We start from the raw sequence: 18,824 nt of genomic DNA, 5'->3' as shown, positions 1-18,824 counted from the left end.
TGTATGACTGGAAAACTTACACCCCATGGGCTCGCGCCATAACTGAACTAATGCTGCTAGAGGACACAAAAAAACGAATGTGACCATACAAAGGGCCCATGTGAAGAATGCATGAGAAGGCACATGTCATGTGTGCATGTCTAGGCCCCACATGCGCCACCACCGTCACGAACAAGTGGCGGGTTACTTTCTATGTTCTCCACCAATCCTAACTCTACCTCACTTACTGCAAATATATATGCATATAACTAAATACTGTACTTGTTAAAACAATGTATGAATAAGGTACTCAGACTGGGTATAATCAAGACGCATCCAGCAAAGTTTAAATGCATGTTTTGTAATGTTTTGAATAAGTATTATAGAGTGTTCAAATGTTTGTGATGTCTTTACCTAAATCGGCAACACACGAGGGAGATACCTTTGTGAAATACGTGCAAGGCCATTCCCCCTCCCACCCTGCGAAGGCTGCCAAGGCATGAGAGCAGAGACCGCGCCGCGCTGCGTTACCTCCCCCAACTAGACTGGAGCCACTTGAAAGACTTGTAACCCCCTCTGTAGCACCCAAGGCCACCACCCGCCACCTGCATTATTTACAGCACAGCAGTAAACCTCTGCCTGAACACACGCGCCCCCTCGTAAACCTCACAACCCACCGGACCATCTCAGACTTATGGCCCTGTGCAATCAGGACACCCAACACTTTGACAACACACAGCGGAACATCCATAACAACTTCTAACAAGGCAGAAAGACATGTACCGCCCGTCCCAGGCCCCGAAGCTTAGCCCCTCGACCTATGGCCCCGGTCAACAGGACACTGGTAACCATGTCCTGACGTATTACCTCCAGACCCCTCACAAGGTACATTCCTCCTGTGTTGCATTAACCTGTTGTATAACCTATTGAAAGATTTACTAAAGAAGATAATACCAATATGCCTGAATGACTGCGGTGTGCATGGCCTAGGGCTAATAAGTCAGGAGAAGACATTCATCTCTGCCACTGGCCGCGATGGCCCCACAACACCGCCTGGAGGAACTCCGCCACCCTGCCAGGCCCAGCCCAACCCACGAGGCTGCCCAGTGATGTCTGCCAGCCAGAGCCAACCACATCACAGCAGCACCTATAGTTAGTCGTCGCCACCCAATCCCCATGAACTTGTGCCCCCTATAGTGTGTAGGTTCTTATGACTTTTTTGTAAATATATACGCCTGTCTTTGCTATTGTCAGACAGAGCGCTCTCGGAGTTTGCAGAGTCCTTTGCATGCCCTATTCTGATTGATAAACTCCCATTTACGCTCACCCGCACTCTGTCTTGGCCTTATTCCCATATTGGGAGAGTCCTTCATTGTCTCTCATTGCGGGGAGGATCGTGCTGTGTGGGGACGCTTGCCTTCAAGTAGCACGAACACAACAAAGTTGTGTTTTCCCACATTTGTGTGTCCTCTTTTGATACTTCACCCTTGGGGCAGCACTTAGGGGGCTCAGAGACCAGCAGGGAAGTCATTCATTGAAATTAGACTGAGGAACAGAATGACCCTTGCAAACAGGAAAAAAGCACTGCAAGAAGGGCATGGCTGGGTGCCCCAAGAAGAGCAACGTGCAAAAGTGCCGACTTTCTTCCAACAGTCTAGAGCGGACCAAGGCGAGCCACATTGCACAGCAGAGCTGGCTGTGGGGTCAGAGAGGCGAACGCCAAGGTGAGAGTCCACCGGCCAGATACGTTCCATGTGATAACATTGCACATTTTGAGGACTGCACAGCCAAAAACTACAGATTTCTTTCATCCGAATTTTGTGCGGCCTTCAAACGCAGGTTTAGGACTTGGGAAGGGGGGTGGAATTAGTCCCTGGTTTACCCAGCCAGATGATCCCGTTTGCCCCAACCCACACCCTTCCCAGATCGGATGGTGATTCCATTAAATCGGAGAGGTTCACTCCCCCCAAACTCACCTTTGCCCCGATCCCCTTCCCCACAAGAAACAAAGTGTCCTTAAATCCTCCCACAGACAGGCACACAATTACACTCCTCTTCCCCCAAACCTTTTCCCTCCAACCACCCCTCCCTCCACGCTACAGCCACTCCTCCGCCCCTTCCCTTCCACGCTACAGCCATTCCTCCGCCCCCTCCCTACCACGCTACAACATTGCAACTCAACCCCCACAGACAGACTCACCTTGCACGCCGGCCACCGCTGTCTTCTGGCCATGCCCGTCAGCCCCTGTACGCAACCATGTTCGGCGAGGAGCGCAACTGGTCAATTTAGAAAGACCGCTGCAAGTGGTCTCCGAGCAGTCTTTCTAGCTAGACTTTTTATTTTTAAAACTCAATTTCTTCATTGAATATCCCATTCTAGATGGGCGAGTGAGAGGGGCCCGGTGCTGAGCAAATCTGCTTTTTGCTATTGCTGTTCATGATGTTTCAGCACTGCTCTCTGTGGAGAAGGCCATCACATCACTGGACGGCTAAGGTGACGTCAGACATAACAGTAACCATTTCTCTAAACCGATGTAGTCTAAGCATTAAAAAAAAAACTAAAGTCAGTGTCTGATCCCCAGAACAAGCAGAAATGCAGGTGAAGCAGCACTGGGTTTATCCAGAGTCCGCACTCCAAACTGGATCAATCAGGGAAGACGGTCTTCCGTCTAGACGAGTGCATCTCCAAGAACCACCCAAACACATGGACTATAATCCCTGGTTTTCATACAGTGCTACAGGCCACATTCCTTCCGCTTCTAAGTGCTGCAACAATATCAATAGTACACAATGTACTGCAACTGGCTGAGATTTGAACATGCATGGTGCCAGCTGGTCCCGTATCAGAGGTGAGCACTTAACCCATGAGTTGTACTCAAAAGGATGGATGATGAAAGAACAGTCTGCAATAAAGACACAGGATTTCTTTTCAACATTTAATAAAAACACAAACAAAAATATTCCCCAGCCCCCTCAAATCCCAAACCCCTTCTGCCTTCATTTCTTACCCCCTCCCCAATCCCCGTCAGTATCTGAGGTGCTAGAATTGAGGAGTCACATTTTAAAAAATAAACCCTAAGTGTCTTAAAGCGCGCATCTTCACAGCTGCGGCAACCCGGGAAAGAGTCACTGCCCGACGGTTTGACGCTCCTTTAAATACAAATGTACAAAATGTAAACAGGGACGAGAGACATTTACAAAAAACGCTGCGTCTCTAGTTCTTCTGATCCTTTTCTTTTTCCTGTGTAAAAAATAAGATTTGCTATTCTCCCAACGCGCTGCGCCGATGCGCAAAGGAGTCACATGCAAGAAGCCACGTTTCCTGGAATTCTATTGCCATGATCATCCAACAGCCGTCTTGCCTCAACTCCGCCTCTTCGTGGCCCTGTCCCTCCCCCTCCATGCCTGAGAGCGGACCTGAGCAGAAGCGTCTCCATCACGCGGAAGCTGCTTCAGTGATGGCCTCCGAAGGGAGGAAAAGGGATCTCCCTCGCAGAGAAACGTTGATCGCTGGCGTGCGGGCGGTCTCTCGCCATCAGAAGCCACGGAATGTAAAAACAAAAACGTTGGACAGGCCAAGTTGATTTGTGATGTGTGCCCGCTTGGAACTAGCTGCTGCCAACGGAGTTCGTACTGACATGGTTGGTGGTGATGTGATGGTTGAGGGTGACCTTCGGGTTCGAAGTGCTGTTGGAGTTATTCTGGTGCTGCGGGGTGAAGAAAAAAAATATTTTTATAAACTGTCTCAGTCTTTGTTCCTTGAGATCATAAAGAAGCCTGGATAGCTGAATTAATCTTTTATGGAAAAATTTCTACTGGGATAAAGAAAACTGAGGTATGAGGGGTATCCGTCAATTACTGAGCCAAAGAATGTTTCGAAGACGAAAGTACTGAATTTCAAAAAACTCATTTCATCGCAATTATATGGTTATAGGGTAATAAACATAAGGGGAATATGTGGAGTCTGCGGGGTGGGAGGTGGGGAGGGGTGCTCCACCTGCATACAATTGCGGGGGAAATGAATTCTTTATTTTCGTAGTCAACTTTTTTCCTCAGTATTCACATAGATCCGTACGAGGTGGCTTACTTGAAAGACATAAAGGAATGATTTTTGAGCAAATAATTTGGATGAACCGCTGTCCAACATTAAAAAAAAATTTAAGCCAGCGTACAATCTGAAAGGTCAAAATTAGGCTTTGTTAACCATGCATTATAAAAAGCATTGTTAAAGTAACAGCATAAAAAAAACAAACGGGATTAAGAGTTTGAAAGAAAACAGACGTAATAGAAGGTAAGAGAATTGGTAAAATGGTGTAGGATGGTGGGGTTACAATCTACCTCTCAATTATGACTTTAAAGCAGTAGGTTACGTTTTTGAAAAGGCAGGGAAAGTCAACCATTTGAGGGGAGGGCGCCTGCAGGTGCACAGATCCAGTATAACATTTTTCATTTCTATTGATTAGTTTTGAACAAATTATTTAAAATGGATTTAAGCATTTTGCAATTCAAACACCACATGTGCACTATTCTACCCAGATTCTATTGGGAGGCGGGTAATGCTGGTATCTCACCGTTCGAGGGCAGGTAACGGTGTGTCCAAACGGGGATCGCTTAGAGAAACATCCTTGGAGAAGATGTGACCATCAGATTAAGAGAAGGGGGGCCGTGGAAGAGGTGAATGCTCGGGGTGACCGCCGCCATTGCGTGAGGCCGCAGAAGATCCAAGGAGCAGCATGAAATGACTGCCATAGCAAAGACTTTTCGGAGCAGTATCCTTCAAGTATAAGGGTCTTTCTGGATTCAAATAGATTTTGATATCAATCTGATGTTTTTGTGATCCAACGGAGAAGCAAGGGATATTTTATACAAAGAACTTTCAAAATGGTGTTCAATGTTTTCATTCACTACAGGGATTCACTTGTGGGGAGAGGAAGGTAGCTACTTTCACAAAAGATAACCTTTGCAAGGGTGATCATCAGGTCAGCTTCACCTCAGTGCAACCATGGGAGAATATTGAGTTTCTATGGCTTATCGCAAATGCAGGAGAACACAAGATGGCAGGGACCATGACTCGAGGAGCCTTTGTAATGCCTCTCCTAAGGAACAGCAGTTAAGACATGTACAACCAAAGCCAGGATGTTGGGGAATGAGGGCAGTCACGCAAGCAGGCCTTGTAATGGTCGTGTTTTATGCACAGTGAAACGGGAATAGGGTGCGCCTGCTTTTTGGTGGAAGATGGAGGGGAGCATCCTGTGGCTGCAGCATAGTGACATCACAATCTGTTGCTTGTACAAGGAAGAGGCAAAGGGCCCACTCTGAACCTATAGGAACATTTGACTGGACTCCACAGGTCTTATTTTCCAGGTTGCTTTTTGTTCACTGGAAGCCTTTTGGAATAAACCCAAATTCCCTTAACCAACCTCATCAATGCCTCCACATTCTCAGTTAACCTTGCTGTATTAGTCTTGATGGGAATCAAAATCATGCATTCATAAAATTTGGAGGCAGTCGCACCCACTAACTGTTCACCAACTATCAATCGGTAGCAAACTCTTACCAACTCTGCAGTAAACAACACACCAATCCCCACTACTGTGCTGCTGAGTTGGGGGGTTTGCAAAGAAGGGAGCCTTTGCTTTGCCGTGGTTTGACATAAGCAGCTATCGGCCCATCTCAAGCTCCATGAGACTTCTTCTGGAATCTACGGTGGGGGGAGGGAGGTATCATGAAAGCCACTAAAAGTCATCTTATCCATGCGGATTTATTTGTTGTGGCCTTGAAGTGTATATGGTTTTTGTCACCATCTGTTCAATATCCTCCCTGGTATCTGTCAAATTGGGTGGCTTCAGAAAGGAGGAGGTTGGCTTTTCCATTCTGGGCATCTCAGTTTTAGGCCAAAGGCTCTGCCCAGAAATGTCTCCTAATCGACATCCTGGCTTGTCCTCCCTGGCCGGCAGATTAGCAACTTCAGGTGCAGCAAGTACAAGCCAATTTGAAATGGCTTGTCCCTCTGTCACAGCTTTGTTTGAAGCAGTCACAGGAAGAATGGTATTCGGGTTCTCTTTTGATCCTAACTTGCGCAGCTCAATCACATTAAAATGGCGGAAGAATTGGCAAATTGCGAAATCCACGCTGACCAGGTGCCAAATGTGTTTGCCAAAGTGATTCCGGGTTTTCCCCCACTGGGGAAGATCGCTGAATTGACCTCATTCCCCCGACCAACACTGTCAAGAGCGACCGAAGGATGACCGCTGTGAACGAAGAGGGGGTCAGAATCAGGTGCATCACTTGCTGCAGAGGCTGAATTCACGAGGACTGACAATGTTACGTTCTATGGCATTTATATAGTGCCTAATGCCATTGGAATGGCCTCAAAGCCCCGTCGGGTGAATGGCCTTTGAGGAGTGAACTCAGAGGTATGAAACTGAAAGGAGGATTTTTAGAAAATGTGTGTGTGCATTTTAGCCAGAACGAAGATGGGGAGGGGTGGCCAAGTCCCTACTAGCGACCTATGGAGATCTGGTTAGTGGATGGGTGCTCTGATAGACTGTCAGGAGAGTAGGCGAGTCAAGGAGACTGATTGTGTCCAGCTGAACCGCATTTTTCATGGGACTCCACTACATTGTAATGGCAGAGTCGATGCGCATTATGAAATCAAGTAGTGAATTGTTGCAGAAGTATGCGGATGAGTGGCTGTGCCCTGGGATTGATACTTCTATGTTCCATTGAGATGGAGTGCTATACGTACCGGAGAATCAGGCTAATATCTAGTTGCGATGAAGGTATGCAGATCGTATCGTACAGATAGACTGGAAGCCTTTCTGTGCTGGCTAGGAACTGTCAAGTCTCAAGTGAATCATCGCTGCCCCCACCTACCGGTCTAGGGGGTATAGATCACCAAGGTGGTGGACTATGTCCATCAAGATGCAGAAGGGACGAGCCAGGTCTTGAGTGCCTTCCAGAAAGCAAGCTGATCCTCTATGCTGCGGATGCTAAAAGGAATAGAGTTCCAGATGGTGGGAGCTTGGGCAGGGTTGTGTTGTCTTCGTGGGCCAGGCTGAGGAGGGTGGGCTGGCAAGTAGGGGTGGGGTCTGGATGTCTGTGTGGAGGAGGTTCTGGTGCAGTTTCTATATGCTTGGCTCAAAGTAATGCTGAACTTTACACCTGTTCTACACCTTGTGGTGAATGTTACGCCCCCTCTCCTCACATGGGCAAGAATAAAGGGCCAGGGAGTGGAGTGCGGAAACTGGAAGCCCAGCTACCAGAGAAGTATCTGGGAAAAGACCCTTAAAGAGGAAACATTATTATGTTTTTGACACTTCAAGTACAAAAAGTCATCAGGTACCAAGGCAAGCTGCTTATTCATGCCCTATTCTGAACGGGAACAAAAACACTAAAGGCTCCCGGCTTCCAGAGCATTGTGGGAGACTACAAGGCCGAACGAGCTTCGAAATGCATTATGCAGAAAGACCCCAGAGTATTTTTTTTAGTCACATTTTTTTTAATCTGGCTTTAAAATTAGTAAAATAAAATTTTAGGGAGTCATACCCTAGCAAAGGGGGCGACACATGCATCTTAATCAGAGTATCATCACTTCAAATGTGGACTTCGAGGAGTGGCACTTTAGGATCGTCACGCTGCGTGTCCGACCACTGCATTTGCAGGAGTTCTCCAATGGCCGAAGTCCAATGTCAAATTGGGTCTCAATGCCAAGAACTTGAGGAAAAGTCCTGCACTTGAGTGCCCATGGACAGGTGGTGCACTGCCAATGGCGAGTGACGTTGCAAACCAATAACTTATCCATGCATTAACTCTCCATATACCATACTGGGAAAGTGGCTCGGAAACAATATTTTATGCCAACTTTTTTGAAAAATGCAACAAAAATCCCCAATCCAGTCTCATACCTGACGTTTAAAAATCCGGTGCAGTAGACCTTTTTTGGGCGGCTCCGGTGGGTTACTGTGGTTCAGGTCCGGCGATAGAGTCCCATTTGGGCCAAACTGATTGAGTTCCTTGAAGCACTCCGTCTCGATCATCTGGAAAACAGCAGAAGGCATGGTTGCTCTGAAATGACGGTATGGCGACTTTCAGGGCTCAGGCAGAAGCATGGTTCGAGAGCATGAAAAGAGGAGATGTTCTCCCCGCAACACTCAATCCCAGGCCAACAGGGACATCTAACAAGACCCAACAGTTTAAGGACTAGACCATAACAAAACCTGTGAGGCATTCTACTTGAGATTAACAAAGCCTGCGAGGTATTCTACTTGAGATTAACAAAAACAAAGTAAGCCGCCCCACATACAGGGATGGACTGGGAACCAAAAGAGGCCCTGGAACTTTTATCCAAAGCAAGCCCCACCCTTTTCCCCAATTAAAAACTTGGAAATACCACATAAGAGGCAGAGGGTTCAGGGGCCTACCGGGAAGAGTTCCCTATTGGCCAGTCCACCCCTGCCCACATACAGCAGGTCTTCTACTTTCAATTTCACAGTTCTGTAATGCAGAGGTGTTTATAGAGGGAGCGAGGCTTCTTCGGCAAAGACTGCGCAAAGCGCTATGTGTGCTCCAAGCCAGGCGGGGTCCCCTTATGGCAGAGGTGGCTCAACAAGCATGATGTAGTGGAACCGGAGGCTTGGGAAACGGGCGTGATCTTGAGTCTTTGGAGGTCCGGCATACGTGTGACAGAGAAGCTGTGGGGTGCAAGAGAAAGGTGCGAGGAGGGGCTGCACGGTTCCTTAGTGGTGGGGCCTTGGGGACTGGATGTGGCCTAGTGGCATGCCGGCTGAGGGGAGTGTGCACTACTGGCGAGGGTCTGGCTCCTGCAAAAAGATTCCATTTGTGAAGGGAGGTGGGATTCAATCAAGAATTGTTATTCAATAATCCTCCATCTCCTCCCCCCACCCCCCCAAACCATGTGCAGGCCCGGGAATCATGTGGCGGTAGTAGGCATCTTCTTGCATTTCAAACGTGCATCTCGAATTACAAACTTGAGTTACTTTAACATACAAGGAACAGTAAAGCATCCTCCCACCCGTGCCTCTTTAGAACAGGTGGGAAAGAATGTGCAATGCACAGAAGGATGGAACAGTGGAATGAACTGCTGCTCCCCCACTCCCATTTCAGGGATAGAAGAACAAGTTACTTACCAACTGGTAACGTTCCTTCGACTGGATGTTCCTCCAACGTATTCCACATCTATGACATGTAATGTGCACAGCTGTGGACATTACATGTCATAGGTGTGGAATACGTTGGGAGGACACAATCAATGTTTTGGGCATTTCACCATGAAAGGCCCTTTAAGGGCTCACCATAGTGAAAGGAAATCCAAGTATTCACACCTACAATAATATATCCAAGCGGGACAGCCAGTGTATAGCCTGCTGTCACACAGCCCCCAAGAAATGCACAGGTCAAATTTATTAACCTGACCTGTGTATTTTAGAGAATCAGCATCTCCAAATAGTGTCTTCCTTCTTCATAGCACTTCTACTGCTCTCCAGTAGCAAAACAGCACCTATCCCATTACCCCTCCCCCCTCTGCACTTGCACGCTATGAACACCGACAAGGCATAATTGGTTCCTCTTCGCTCCCCATTGTCTCTTCTCCTTTGTTGCATTTAATTATTTAACATTACTGTAATTACTATGTCTTTCATCCCCTGTCCCCTCCCTGTTGCCCTGCGGGCGCTTTAAAACAGTATCTGCTTCCTGTATAAGCACCTACCAAGTGAACAATAACATTAATTTGTAAATGGAGTCCTAAGTGTTTAATATTTGCTGGAATAATGACGTTTTTCACCAGCTTAGTGGAGGGAGTTCAGCTTTCTCCACAAATGAAATGCGGGCATCATGGTCACCGTCAGGCTCTGCTGCAACAGTTTGGCCCCTTGTTCTCCCTGACTCCAGGTCAAATACCATGGTGGAAAAATGATTGACACTTTACAGGCATTCTGTCTCCAGTGTCTATGGGCCTCATTCGGAGTAGGGCGGTAAGGGATACCGGGCACCAGTAAGGAGACCGGTGCAGGTAATCCCTTACTGCCCTACTACGAAGTCCCTTAGCGGGCCCCTTCCTTAACGCCTGGTTTGACCAGGTGTTAAGGGACGGGACCCGTTAGGGGACTTCAGAGCTAATAACGGTACCGCAAATTGCGGTACCGTTATTAGCTACTTCCCCATTCCCATTGAGCCCTATGGGGGCTCAAATGGGAATAGAGAATGTTTTTTTTCAATGGGGACTTATCGGTCCCACAAAGGTCGGACTACAACGGTAAGTCCCCATTGAACGAGACCGGTGCCAGTACCGTTATTGGAGGCAGTCATGGCGCAAATAGCGCCATGACTACCTCCAATCTCGGAATGAGGCCCAATGTCGGAGGAAGTCCCCTATGTTATCAAACCTGAGAGCACGTTTATCAGATGAAAAGCAGGGACTACAAACCTCACTTCTGCATGGACTGACTACGCACTCACCCACCCCATTCTTCAAGCGGAGAAGCTTGACGACAGTGGGCCTTCGGTCATCCTGCTCGCCTGCGGAATCTAACGGTTGCCTCCAAAACGGTCGCTGAAGACCCAAAGGCAGCAACACGGTCTCTGGTGAATTGTAACTTATAACTTTCAATGTCTTGGAAGCTAGCATTTTTAAATCAACTGATGGCTACACTGGAACAAGGACCCTGTTCAGTGGAGGTGAAGGAATACCTTTAGCTGCCAGCCAAGCTCCCTCAAGCGGGAATGCAACCTAAAGTCCCTGGAATGGGACTCCCAACAATGGCAGAACTAAGAAAATGACCCCTGGCTCTCTGTGCTCCTCCAAACCAAAGGCGCTGGTTTGGGCACCTTTGACACAGTCTAAGCTGCTGCACGAGATCCCCCAGAGTCCTCTTGGACCTAGATGCTTAACCAACTGTGCACTTGCGCCCGAGTTCACTTGATGCTGAAGCTCTGTTGATCCACCTCAGTGACCTACTGAGTCTTCTAGTGTCCCAACCTGACACTGCTGCCTGGTGACTAGCTTCTTTTCAAGCTCCAAGCGGACGCACGCTGCAGTGACCAGGTGCCGTGTTGAGCCAGATGAGCCTTCAAGTCTACGCTTCTCTATCCCTGAGGCCATGGTCTTCCAGTACTGCCGTCCTGACACTGTCCGCCATTCCCAGTGTCTTCAAGCCGCTAACAGCACTGCATTGTTGGGACACGTCTCCATCGCTCCAGGACACCGACCCTGGCCTGGCACGGAAAGCGCCTTTTCTGTCTACGCTCCAAGACTCTGGAACCTCCTCCCCGTCAACATCAGACTTGCCCCATCACTTCTACATTTCAGGAAAGAGATCCAAGACCTTCTTCAGAGAAGGGCTCCTCCCGAACAACTAGATCCACACACCCTGCACTCTCCACCTTACCTGACATTCAGTCATCTGCTCCCACCTCCCGGTTGCTTGCTGATCCCTTGCTGCCAACTGCCCACCATTGCCCTTCCCAGTTAGCTCCTTGCTCCCTTTTTCTCCGCTTCCCTTACTGTATCCCCCCCACATGATTGTAATACACTCTGTAGCTTCTGGAAGTTCGGTCCGCGCTCAATAAATACCACAATAATGACAATATAAACAGATTGTCCTGTGTAATGCCCCTGAGCCAGGTGATGGGTACATTAGGGGGCGTCCCTAGTCCTCCTGTGGTGTACCCACCTCACTTGTCAAGGCTTCCCTAGCCCCCTGAATTTCCCAGCTAGCGATCGCCAATAGCCACTATCCGATACTGTCAGTGAAGGACTAAAGGCAAAACCTAATCTTCCTGGCTCCCTCAGAACTTTAAGGATACACCAACCTTTCCCCAGGTATCAAAACGATGTGTTTAAGATTCTGCAAAACCAAACGTTAATGGCTGGAAGGTTTAGAATTAATCTTAACCTCTGGCATTGCTCTTTCCAACCCTCCAGACCATTGTTCACCTGCCAAGCCACTACAGAAGGGAAAAGACCACATGCAAATCAGGCTTGGACCCACCCCAAAAAAGGGCAGAGCAGTCTGAACCAGTTTGTTTTGCTTTGACAACCCGAGGAGGACCTGTATGCCCAGACGCGAGTCACGTGACTGCTGGGCCTAGAGACCCAAGATACTCCTCACTGATGAGGCCCATCAAAATCGAAACATGTCTGGGGATGCTTGTGGTCTCGTGCAGAAGGGATGTGACCTAGCAGTTCGGGCTGGAATGCCCCTTCTGGGGTGGGTTCAAGCATGATTTTCATGTTGTTTTTCCCCTTTCTGCAATGGCTTGGCAGGCGAGGAACGATGGTCTGGAGAGTTGCCCAGAGCAATGCCAGATTAATTCTAAACCTTCCAGCCATCACTGCTTTATTTTGCATGGTTAAGATTATGCCGGACTCGGGACAAACTGATACTTTTGATCTCCCCTCACTTGCTCCCTCGTTTTCTCTCCTCCTCTAACCACTCCGGTCTCTCTCACTCTATGGTCTTCACACACTCAGTCCACCTACAGGCCTCTGCCCGCCTCCCGCTGCAGTTCTCACAACTCGCATTGCTCTTCTCTCACTAGAACCCTCTATTCCATCTACGCCTTACCACACACATGCAGCCTTTTTATAACTACTACCTTCAATCAACCTCCAGCTTCACTCCACCCTCACTATTACTCCTACTAACACCTTACACTTCTCTTCACACCCCGTACCACGCTCTCACGTTGGCTCTATCCCCTACACTCTTTCCCCCCCTCTCGATATAGCTTTATTTCTCCATCTTGCTCACCTTTTATACCCCTCTCCTCACACTTCATACAGCTAGTATCACTCGCTCACACACACTCAGTATGTCATCTGTATGGTGACAGCACTTCCTCAGCAATCTGCTCCCCCGTCCTTCCTCTGGTCTCTGGGGTCCCCACCCTCACACTTCCTGACCTCACCCCAACACCTGCCACTCTTTCTTTCATTCACAGCCCTCATACGCTGTGCTCTTCCCGATTCTACACCGGCCTTCCGTTGATTCAAGCACAACTGACTCTGGGATACCCCGTGCTGGTCTTTTCCCCAGAGGCTGTGTTACCAGCACACACCGGACTCTGGGATACCCCGTGCTGGTCTTTTCTCCAGAGGCTGTGTTACCAGCACACCCGACTGTGGGATACTCTGTGCTGGTCTATTCCCCAGAGGCTGTGTTACCAGCACACACCTGACTCTGGGATACCCCGTGCCGGTCTTTTCTCCAGAGGCTGTGTTACCAGCACACACCGGACTGTGGGATAATCTGTGCTGGTCTTTTCTCCAGAGGCTGTGTTACCAGCACACACCGGACTCTGGGATACCCCGTGCTGGTCTTTTCCCCAGAGGCTGTGTTACCAGCACACACCGGACTCTGGGATACCCCGTGCTGGTCTTTTCCCCAGAGGCTGTGTTACCAGCACACACCGGACTCTGGGATACCCTGTGCTGGTCTTTTCTCCAGAGGCTGTGTTACCAGCACACCCGACTCTGGGATACTCTGTGCTGGTCTTTTCCCCAGAGGCTGTTTTACCAGCACACACCTGACTCTGGGATACCCCGTGCTGGTCTTTTCTCCGGAGGCTGTGTTACCAGCACACACCCGACTGTGGGATAATCTGTGCTGGTCTTTTCTCCAGAGGCTGTGTTACCACCACACACCCGACTGTGGGATACTCTGTGCTGGTCTTTTCTCCAGAGGCTGTGTTACCAGCACACACCCGACTGTGGGATACTCTGTGCTGGTCTTTTCTCCAGAGGCTGTGTTACCAGCACACACCGGACTCTGGGATACCCCGTGCTGGTCTTTTCCCCAGAGGCTGTGTTACCAGCACACACCTGACTGTGGGATACCCCGTGCTGGTCTTTTCCCCAGAGGCTGTGTTACCAGCACACACCTGACTGTGGGATACTCTGTGCTGGTCTTTTCTCCAGAGGCTGTGTTACCAGCACACACCGGACTCTGGGATACCCCGTGCTGGTCTTTTCTCCAGAGGCTGTGTTACACTGGTGAAAAGCTTTAAAGAAAACCTTGAAGCCCCTTCCCTTTTCCAGCACGGCTTTGTTTGCAGTCTGGTGTGGTAGCAGCTAAGGGGGGGTGGGGGTGGGGGGGGGTTTATGACGGGTTCAGACTGCTTTCTCCCCGTGGCTTTTCACAGGTGCGGGTGAGTTCTGCTGCCAATTTAGTTTTGAGAGGGGTTCTGTGCCTATGCTGCTCCCCAGTCTCTCCCGACTTCTAGTTAATTTCTGCTGCCCTGCCATTCGCCTGGGGTTAATCTGCGGTTGGCAGGTCAAGTGTAACTGGGCATCTCATTTCTGTTTGGTAAGGACATTTCCAGTCCATTTCTGGTCTGTTCTCGATTCCTTTCTCAGCTCTGGTCTGGAGTGTCTTGGCTGCTCCCAGGTGCACTCTGGGAGTTGGAGTCCAGAAAACAGAAAATAACTGCCAAGAAAATTTACAGAGAGGCATCTTGTGATAGGTGATACATCAACACTCGTGGCTCACTTAAGGATTGAGACCCTCTCCCAAACCCCAGCCCCTTCTCAATGACTCTGGGGCAGGGTGGGCTCGGTCTTGAATGCAGGCAGGCCCCTTATCCCAGGGCTGTGACCCTGTCACAATAGAAGTAGAAAAATGTGGATGAGGGTGGGGGAAGGAACAGTGGGGAAAAGGGGGCGACAGTACAGGATATGACACCACTTAACCACTTCACTATCAAAATGAATATGTGAAGTGTCGTATCTTGGAGTGGTATTAACTTGAGGCAGGACACAGGAAGCACTCCAGAGCCAGCTATGTAGAAAAGGTAAGCTTGCTTTATTGTTGCAGGTAGGAAGGTAAGTAAGGAGAGCAGAAATCGAGCTTCTACTCCCTCTGGCTCTCTCTCTGCCTCCTCTCAACCAACATCTCTAGAACCTCCATGCGCCTAGGTTCCAGGCTCACACCACATTCCAAGCTAGACCCGGACAGAAGGCGTATTGTTCCTCAGTATGCGAGTTTTCCTTGTGCAAATGTGGCGAGTTTTCTGTTTTCTTCTTTTGAGGAAGGAGATGTGTTGTGGCCTAGCACCTGGCAGGATGAGCTCTGTGTGTGTGAGTAAGTGGAGCTCGGAGTGTTGGTGTGAGGCCGGGGGCATGGGGGCAGGGAGAGAGAGCAAGAGGAGGTAGAAGCCAATTACCTTCTCTCCATTCTTACCTTCCTACCTGTAACAATAAAGCAATTTACCTTTTCTACATACCTGGCTCTGGAGTGGTTCCTGTGTGTCCTGCCACCCCAAGACACATCATAATGATTTATATAGTCTACTCGTTCAGCATCTCATTTTCAGATCTATGCCCTTGCCAAATGAAACCCCTGGAAAAAAGTGTTATTTTCTGCCAGTGGATTCCACAGAGTGTGGCATGAACTGAACAATTGCTCGCAGTAGAATGGTAGGAGAGAGGTAGGTCCACTATGCATGGCATTGTAGTCTTACTTCGTTCTGCCAGGGGATAGACACAGACGCCGTGGAGAACTTGGAGTAGAAGTCGTCGTCCGTCTGGTCCAGGTTGACCCCCTTCACAGTGGAGAATTGCTCGATGTCCAGCACATCCTTGCAGTACACCGCCCGAGGCTGCAGCAACGAGAGATCATAAGTCAAGAGGCCAGGCCACAGATGGTCACCAGAAACAGTGCTGCAGATTACATGCCCGACCCAGCAGAAAACAATCACACACAGATGGGGGTAAGGGGGGGGGGGTCTACTAGGAAAGAGCAACACATTGTGGCATCCGCACGTCCAGCACACCTCTCACTGTGCCACACATCCCTGGAGGGATGCCAGCATGGCATTCATCACTGGCTTGCAAGTGGCGATCTGGGCTTGGAGGATAAAGGCTTGTGCCACTCAGACAATCCACAGTAGAGAAAGTAACTGCAGTGAAGCCGTGTGAAGCTGGATGCGGTCCGTGTTACAGATGCTGAACAGAACATCTGCAACAGTAGTACGCTTGGTGCTCAGGGTGGATGGGCAGCAGCACCCAGGGGAGAGCAGCTGACAAATCAGGTGGCCAGGGAGGAGGGCAGACACCATCAGTAACTATCCACATGCTCGCTGCCATCTCTACCTCCCCTGGGTGTCTACCAATGCTCACTGCCACTTTCACCCCCCAATCCCCATTTGACCTCACAACTCGCGCCCCAGTTCTACGAACCAGCCACCCCCACCCCCATAGCCACACAGTACATTTAAAGTGAGGTTCTCTCACCGGTGGTGCCTGGCCTTTGGGAGTAGACTGTTGTGGGGTAGGTATGAGCTCAGTCAAGTCTTAGGGGCAAAAGAAATGCTTCAGTACCCCTTTCCAGGAGAAAATGGGGTCCTTGGGGACTGTGCGGTTGGCAGTCTAGGTAGCGAGTGCAATGTGAGCGCTCTACCGACTTTGCCCCATTCGGTCCAATGAGGCTTGTGCAAGCTCAGAGGGGAGAGATTAAGGGCTGTTGCGGCTCTAGTAAATGTCCTGGGAAAGAGTTAGCGCCCCGCACAAGGAGTCCTAGAGCCACACGCCACACTCAAGTACAGCTGTGACTGAGCTGCTCTTGTGGAGACCAGATTAAGAGTCTTCGATTAAATGAAGCCACAGATGGGGGCCCATGTCCTTCCGGTCCAGCAGGCCAGAGAAAGACGCCCAGGTGCATCCGACACCCAAAGCCAAACATGGTCCATCATCTGTAGGCAGAATATTCTGGTAAGGAGTATTTTCACACCGGATTTAGCCAGACCTCTGTCAATACTAGTGCAGAAATGGCCTCCAATGGCTTGGAATCACTGGGCTGCAGGGAGCGTTCTCAAGGTTCATGGGCTCATTTCTTAGTTTAGGCACCCTGCAACTACACCCAGTTCAGTTTTTAATACAATAGTAAGTTCTCAGATACTTCCGGTGTCCTGGAAAGAGCCTAATTGTACAGATTTTTTAAATGGGGTCAAACAGTGACCCACACTGCTACCAGCCGATCTCTTTGCTTGAGAGTACTAGTCAAATGTTCACAAAATGTAGTTTAACTAGATTAGAAGAATGGGCCGAGATTATTAATATGCTCCCAGAAACTCATGTGGGTTTTAGAAGAGGCTACAGCGCGTTGGATCATTGTTACTTGCTGATCACGATTATAGAAAAATAGGTCAAGATGAGGGCAGGCTGTGTTTCTGTTGTATTCCAGGATCTATCGAAAGCATTCGACTCCTTAGATAGAGCAACTCTTTGGAAAAAAATGTACCAGGCTGGGGGTGCCTGCAGGATTACTCCAGCTAATCCAACTCTTCTACACAGAAACTTCAGCCGCTGTAAAATGCCAAGGCCTGGCGAGTTATTCTACTAACAAGTGCCCCCTTGCCTCAGTATTTTATTTTGATCTGACTTTGGCCCATATAAACCTCGATTGAAGACTAATCTGCCCATCATAAATGTCACAAAATATGGGGTGTTAAATCAAGGAGAGCCGTGTGATCGGCAGACGTTAACACACAGTCTCCAAGAATCTTTAAATTATGCAGCAAGGTCCTTTAAGGAGCATGGTCTTCAATTAAATCTGGAGAAAACCAAGACAGTCCAATTTGGAAATTGGACAAAGAAGTTTGTGCGGGAAATAAACAATGTCAATATTTTAGTTGAGAGATCACTCACCTAGGAATTTTGCTCCACGGGAATGGCACCTGGCTCCATCACATTAAAAAGGACGTTAAAACGAACCCAAATAGGCTTCAACGGTCTGAGGCGTTTCGCTTATAATTATGGAGGCAAGAGAATTAACAAGTGTCTAAGGGTTTTGGAAGCTAAAGCACACATCTGCATAGTACAACTGCAAAATATGGGGCTTCTCGAATTGCATGTGGTCCAGAATTAATTTCTAAGGAACATAGTAGGGATCGGCCCCAGTGCGCCTTGGGACGCTCGGCGAGCTGAACTTGTGGTGCATAGTATTGCAGTTCTTGCTGAGCGCAGGTTTCTTGGAATTTTACATCAAAACTAGCAATTTTGATATTCAGAATCCCATCAGGTTAAACGCTGTGAGGGAAATGTTCTCATCCCCAGCCAAAGAAAAATATACATGGTACAAATATGGAAACAGTCTGACAAATAAGTGGGGTATCATACCAAATCAAATTAATTGCCCTGATGAAGTGAAGAACGTACTGATCAGGCTGAAACATGCAGGTAAGATGGAATGCATATCTTCGTTGCCATAGATATCATTTTATGTTGCATCAAGTGGGAACATTGAGAGAGGTGCTGTAAGTTTCCAAATATCCCCAGAAGAGCACAGAAAAAGAATATGAATGGTTCCCCTAAATATCATGACATGGTTAGCAAGAAGGACCCGGCCCAGTGGCCACAAAGAATGCTCCTGTGGGTTAGGACGGGAAGAAAAGATTTCTGGTGGATATGTCAAATTCTGAACAGTTTGAGCAGACAGTGTTTTACAACTTATTTTGGAAAGTTCAGAATTAGGGACATTACGAATGCCATGTGTTTATTTATGAATTTTAATGACATTAATTTTATATTCGATGTTTGTACCTTTCTAAAGGAGGCACTTATAAAACCAAAAACGCATTATTATAAAAAGGGTTTGTCGTATTTTATAACGTGTCATGTATTCACGTGTAATTATTGTTAAGGGCCAACACCGAATGTGTCCATCTCCCCCTCGGCCCCAGACATTAACTCTTGCTAGGGAACCCTAAAGCTGTTATGCCAGACAGTAATTTGACAGGCAATGCGGTTCTGTGTCATTTTTTTTAAAGCTTCCTTTAAGAAACAAATTGACTAACAAATATTTGATTGGTTTGTCAGCAATTATCAC

At 48.4% G+C, this 18,824-nt stretch overlaps 1 protein-coding gene across 2 annotated transcripts in view; it reads right to left on the bottom strand.

The window, feature by feature from the left end:
- Nucleotides 1-2,958: 2,958 nt before the first annotated feature.
- GRK5 (G protein-coupled receptor kinase 5) overlaps nucleotides 2,959-18,824 on the bottom strand; it is a 555,873-nt gene continuing 540,007 nt past the window's right edge. For both annotated transcript variants that reach the window (XM_069611930.1, XM_069611931.1), the window contains 3 exons: nucleotides 15,460-15,597; nucleotides 7,887-8,018; nucleotides 2,959-3,686 (listed from right to left, as the gene is read on the bottom strand). In XM_069611930.1, the coding sequence (XP_069468031.1) occupies nucleotides 3,588-3,686; nucleotides 7,887-8,018; nucleotides 15,460-15,597 (369 nt within the window). In that variant the 3' untranslated portion in view covers nucleotides 2,959-3,587. The remainder of the gene's footprint in view (nucleotides 3,687-7,886; nucleotides 8,019-15,459; nucleotides 15,598-18,824) is intronic.

The sequence above is a fragment of the Ambystoma mexicanum genome, chromosome 8 (assembly GCF_040938575.1).
Source record: "Ambystoma mexicanum isolate Mex_15411 chromosome 8, UKY_AmexF1_1, whole genome shotgun sequence".
Classification (NCBI taxonomy): domain Eukaryota; kingdom Metazoa; phylum Chordata; class Amphibia; order Caudata; family Ambystomatidae; genus Ambystoma; species Ambystoma mexicanum.
Note: the sequence above shows the minus strand (reverse complement) of the source record. Positions and strands in the feature narration are given on the sequence as shown.